At 47.7% G+C, this 5479-nt stretch overlaps 1 protein-coding gene across 2 annotated transcripts; it reads left to right on the plus strand.

Annotated features, from left to right (window-relative positions):
* Positions 1-688: 688 nt before the first annotated feature.
* UBB (ubiquitin B) lies at positions 689-3356 on the plus strand. 2 transcript variants are annotated; one of them, XM_073315447.1, is made up of 2 exons: positions 689-794; positions 1602-3356. In XM_073315447.1, exon 2 carries the CDS (start codon positions 1608-1610, stop codon positions 3207-3209), a length of 1602 nt encoding a protein of 533 aa, XP_073171548.1. In that variant the 5' UTR covers positions 689-794; positions 1602-1607; the 3' UTR covers positions 3210-3356. The 2 variants fall into 2 exon arrangements, with proteins under 2 accessions (XP_073171548.1, XP_073171549.1); XM_073315448.1 differs by having other exon boundaries at positions 711-823.
* The last annotated feature ends 2123 nt before the right edge of the window (positions 3357-5479 follow it).

Here is a 5479-nt window from a genome sequence, read left to right on the forward strand (position 1 = left end):
AAAGCCCAAGCCCTCCCCCATCCTGGCTGCCAGGGGAGGGGAGGGGAGGAAAGCCATCGCTACCCACAGGCCATTGGCCTTGTTGGGCCCCAGCCTCCCCGTGAGGGCCCACCCCCATGAAGGCCCTCGGTGCCCCTCCCCCACCACTGCAGACCACTGTTTTCCGCGCGCTCCCGCGCGCGCAACACCCCTTCTCTTCCCCCGCCCGGAATCTGCTTCTCTGAGGCGGCACCCCTTAGCAACAAGGCTTACCTCACCCTGTACCAATCAGCGACGAGAATCACCCCTCTCTCCCCGTCCTGGTTCCAGAGCTTTCTTCGTGGCCTCGCCCGCCTGACTCTGTGAACCAATCAATGGCCCGTCTCTCTTCCTCTGCACCAATCAACGCCGACACCTGGCATAACCCCGCCTACCGTCCTCTCAGTCTACGAAGCTTCCAGAGCTATCTGGTAGCTTTCTCACCGTACCCCGATATCCTTCCGCGCCTGAGAGATTTCGATTATTCGGAGGGAGAGCTGTGGATTTCTCACAGGGAGGAACAGACATACCCTGAGACTTCAGGAAAGGATTTGTGACGGGGAAGGGTCTGTATCCCTCCTTTGGTGCAGGGCCATTGCTTGGGACTATTTTCTGCAGCGGACTGACACTATCTGTGCGTGAATGGGTGGGGCGTCTGGCGTCCCCAGTCTTATAAATAGGAGCCGGTGCGCAGAGAGCTGCGTAGTTCACAAGCGGACAGTGTTGTTATAGTTGAGCGGTCTCGGCGTTGACAGGCTGATTTTATAGCCTTCCACGTAAGTGTCCAAGCCGCGGGAGGTTAACGGTAAGAAGCGACACAGGGCAGTGTGAAGGGGAAAGTGGGGAGGCCACTCGCTCGGGAGAGTAGGGGCGATTAGTGTGGGGACGGCACAGAGCCGCTTAGGGGAGTTGGAGGCACAGCCTCTGGGTTTTGCCCCTCTCCGCGTCTGTGCGGGAAGGGGGCCCGGTCTAAGATAGCGGAGGCGGCGGGCCGCCATTGCGTTGCCTTCCCGGAAGTGAAGAGTGCTGAGTCACGGGCGCTCATTGTGACTGGGGAGGGAAGCGGGGCGGTCCCAAGCTCCGGTAACCCGCGTGTGTCGCCCAGAAGGGTCGCGGAGACCGGGATGGGGGCGACCGAGTGAGCGCTCGGGTAAGTAAAGGCGCTGAAGAGCGCGGGTGGGTGGCGCGGCGTTCCCTCCCCTGAGGACGGGAGCGCTGGTGAAGCCGCGAAAGGGAAGAGCTGGGTTCCCGGCTGCCGGGGAAAGGGCTTGAACTTGCTAACGTCTGATACCACCCCTTGTGGACAGGAGACAGACATGTTCTTAAGCCAGCAACATAGGGGCTGGTTAGGGTCCAGGGAACCAGTTATGGAAATGTCTCACCAAAACATTTTCTTTATCTAAATATAGAGACCAGGGAAGAGTTCTCAGTATTCTGATTTTACTGATTACTGAGCTTTAGTTTTCTAAACTGAAATGTTGATGTGAAGCTTAAGGCTCTGTGTTATGGGATGACTTGTGTTCTGTAGCAAGTTTAATCAATATGGGAAGTTAGAACTCTTTCTGATACCTCTTTCTGTATAGTTCAATATGCAGATCTTTGTGAAGACCTTGACTGGCAAGACCATCACCCTAGAGGTTGAGCCCAGTGACACTATTGAGAATGTCAAGGCTAAGATCCAGGACAAAGAAGGCATCCCACCCGACCAGCAGAGGCTGATCTTTGCAGGCAAGCAGCTGGAAGATGGCCGTACCCTGTCTGACTACAACATCCAGAAGGAATCCACCCTCCATCTTGTGCTGCGTCTGAGAGGTGGTATGCAGATCTTTGTGAAGACCCTGACTGGCAAGACCATCACCCTAGAGGTTGAGCCCAGTGACACTATTGAGAATGTCAAGGCTAAGATCCAGGACAAAGAAGGCATCCCACCCGACCAGCAGAGGCTGATCTTTGCAGGCAAGCAGCTGGAAGATGGCCGTACCCTGTCTGACTACAACATCCAGAAGGAATCCACCCTCCATCTTGTGCTGCGTCTGAGAGGTGGTATGCAGATCTTTGTGAAGACCCTGACCGGCAAGACCATCACCCTAGAGGTTGAGCCCAGTGACACTATTGAGAATGTCAAGGCTAAGATCCAGGACAAAGAAGGCATCCCACCCGACCAGCAGAGGCTGATCTTTGCAGGCAAGCAGCTGGAAGATGGCCGTACCCTGTCTGACTACAACATCCAGAAGGAATCCACCCTCCATCTTGTGCTGCGTCTGAGAGGTGGTATGCAGATCTTTGTGAAGACCCTGACTGGCAAGACCATCACCCTAGAGGTTGAGCCCAGTGACACTATTGAGAATGTCAAGGCTAAGATCCAGGACAAAGAAGGCATCCCACCCGACCAGCAGAGGCTGATCTTTGCAGGCAAGCAGCTGGAAGATGGCCGTACCCTGTCTGACTACAACATCCAGAAGGAATCCACCCTCCATCTTGTGCTGCGTCTGAGAGGTGGTATGCAGATCTTTGTGAAGACCCTGACCGGCAAGACCATCACCCTAGAGGTTGAGCCCAGTGACACTATTGAGAATGTCAAGGCTAAGATCCAGGACAAAGAAGGCATCCCACCCGACCAGCAGAGGCTGATCTTTGCAGGCAAGCAGCTGGAAGATGGCCGTACCCTGTCTGACTACAACATCCAGAAGGAATCCACCCTCCATCTTGTGCTGCGTCTGAGAGGTGGTATGCAGATCTTTGTGAAGACCCTGACTGGCAAGACCATCACCCTAGAGGTTGAGCCCAGTGACACTATTGAGAATGTCAAGGCTAAGATCCAGGACAAAGAAGGCATCCCACCTGACCAGCAGAGGCTGATCTTTGCAGGCAAGCAGCTGGAAGATGGCCGTACCCTGTCTGACTACAACATCCAGAAGGAATCCACCCTCCATCTTGTGCTGCGTCTGAGAGGTGGTATGCAGATCTTTGTGAAGACCCTGACTGGCAAGACCATCACCCTAGAGGTTGAGCCCAGTGACACTATTGAGAATGTCAAGGCTAAGATCCAGGACAAAGAAGGCATCCCACCCGACCAGCAGAGGCTGATCTTTGCAGGCAAGCAGCTGGAAGATGGCCGTACCCTGTCTGACTACAACATCCAGAAGGAATCCACCCTCCATCTTGTGCTGCGTCTGAGGGGTGGCTGTTAGTTATTGTGGACCATGCTTTACATGATTGCCAATAGCATTTGTTTTTGCACTGTAGCCCTTTAATGTCTTAATATTGTAAGTTAAATACAAGTTGCAGTAACTGCTGAACAGTCTGTGAATGCTAATAAAGTTTTTTGTTGCACATTACCTGATGGTCTTTGCTAACTGTGAAACTCTAGTACATTTTACCCAATCTTCATGCAATAAAAAAACTTGTTTCATGGAGGGGCGTGTGGAGGTTTAGCTACTAATTTCTGATGTTGATCTTACTTTCAACAAGTCAGAATTATGCAAAGTAAGGTTGTAACACTTATCTAGACTATTCTCCGTTTATTATGGAACTTCCTTGGTATGTTTAAGGATGTTATTACTATAACTCCTTCGGTCTCTTGAGCAGAGTCTGGTTCCTCTGGCTATAAACAGTTGAATGGCTTGTGTTCTTATGCAATGCTTAGTAGAAGCTTTTTTTCCTCTAGATTATGCCAACTTTAATAATGTTGCTTACACTAATCTTTTAAGGAAAAAGCCAAGAGTAAGTCCTGCTGTTTGACATTTGAATTGTTTCCTTAGTGGGAACAGAAGGGACTGGGAGAACTGAACATATTCTCAGTTCTCTGCTGTTTCTTCTTTTCAATCTGTAGATTGCATCAACAGTACTGAATTAAGAGGAAAACACTTCACTGGATTTTTACAGTTTACTAATAAAAAAATCAATGAAAATCACTCATTCACACATGGGGGTATTAAACACATACATGAAATTTTGGCCCTGATTTTGAGCAGAGACTGAAAGTCTTTCTAGCTTTGTAAGAGCTAACAGTCATTTACTAGTGCTACACTTACTCTTATTAACTAATCTGGTATTAGTTAAATAGTGGGCTTTAGTTTTAAGTAAAGGTGTTGTGATATCTGGAGTGTTTCTATGCCCGATAACTTGCCTACTACTACGTCATGCTTTCATGTAAAGCACTTTGTTTTTTCTCAAGTATAGCAGAACCAGTGTTAGCTCCAGCAAATGTGGGTGTTGAAAATATACTGTATAGCAACTCAATATTGTGTAATTTATGGTGCATAAATACACAGAACTAAACTCATAATGAAAAGCTTATAGAATATAGTGTAACCGTATCCACTGGTGCTCTTGTTGAGGAAACTTCACTGTTTCAGTTTGTGGGTTCTTCATAAATAGGTGGGATATTTCCTGTAACAACTAATTCTAGGTTGAGGGAGTTTCAACCTTAAACATTTCTATGGGAAGTTACATTATCAATGTTAGCATCAAATGGTGTGTTATCCCATTAACAAAATACATTTTAACTCCTGCTTACAGACTCCTTAAAATAACTTCTACACCAAAGGGTAAAAGTTTGATGTGACTCCCTTTGTAAATAGTTTCTATCAGCAAAACATTGACAAAATGGTAGAGAAAATTATTTGATTCCCCTCTACATAAGTAAACATAACTGAAAATGATTTGGTCTGGTAATTTGTGGTGATTGGCTTATTTTACGCTCTCAGTGACTTTGCTGCATTCAAAGTGAGTCACTTTATGCTCTTTTTCCCAGAAGTAAAATTGTAGCATTTAATTTGTAAAGTGCTTTGGCAGCCAGCTAGTAGTATGATACAGTTCTTGTACTGAGTTTGTAGCAAAACTGATTGTTCCTAACTATAATAGGTCTGTTGCAAAAGATTCCTGCTAAAACAGGTCTCCAGGCTTTTCTGGGATGTTGTGAATTTTTGGAGATACGTACATGTGCACAAAGTTACAAGCAACTGAAAACTGGGTCTGTAATGGGAAGTGGGCAGGAACAACCTTAACATGCTAGCAGCCCCATCTATAATACAGATTTATTATTCTCAGAGCCCAGTAATAATGGTAGGTTAAACTGAGCACAAGATTAGTAGCCAAATTGTGATATTCCCCTCTGGTACCTGGGCAGGTGATCTGCTAGGTCACTCTAACCCTCGACTCTGGGAGCCAGCCTTACCCTGCTCTGCTGTGAGAACCCCCACTCCTGGGCTGTTCACACACAGCCTCTGGTATGTAAGTTCCTCGCAGCTACTTGCAACCGAATGACTAGCCAATATCTTAGTCCCAGACAACCCTAGGAACCTCCATCTTGCAATGTTCAGTTGTGCCTGCTGGATGCTGCAAGCTTATGAGTTTGTCAGTTTAACAAATTGATAATGTACCAGGCTTGTAATCCCAAAGGGAGTCTCTTGACACTTCAAACCAAATGCATTGCTTTAGGTGGAATAAATACAGATAG

This window comes from Lepidochelys kempii, chromosome 17 (assembly GCF_965140265.1).
Source record: "Lepidochelys kempii isolate rLepKem1 chromosome 17, rLepKem1.hap2, whole genome shotgun sequence".
Lineage (NCBI taxonomy): Eukaryota > Metazoa > Chordata > Testudines > Cheloniidae > Lepidochelys > Lepidochelys kempii.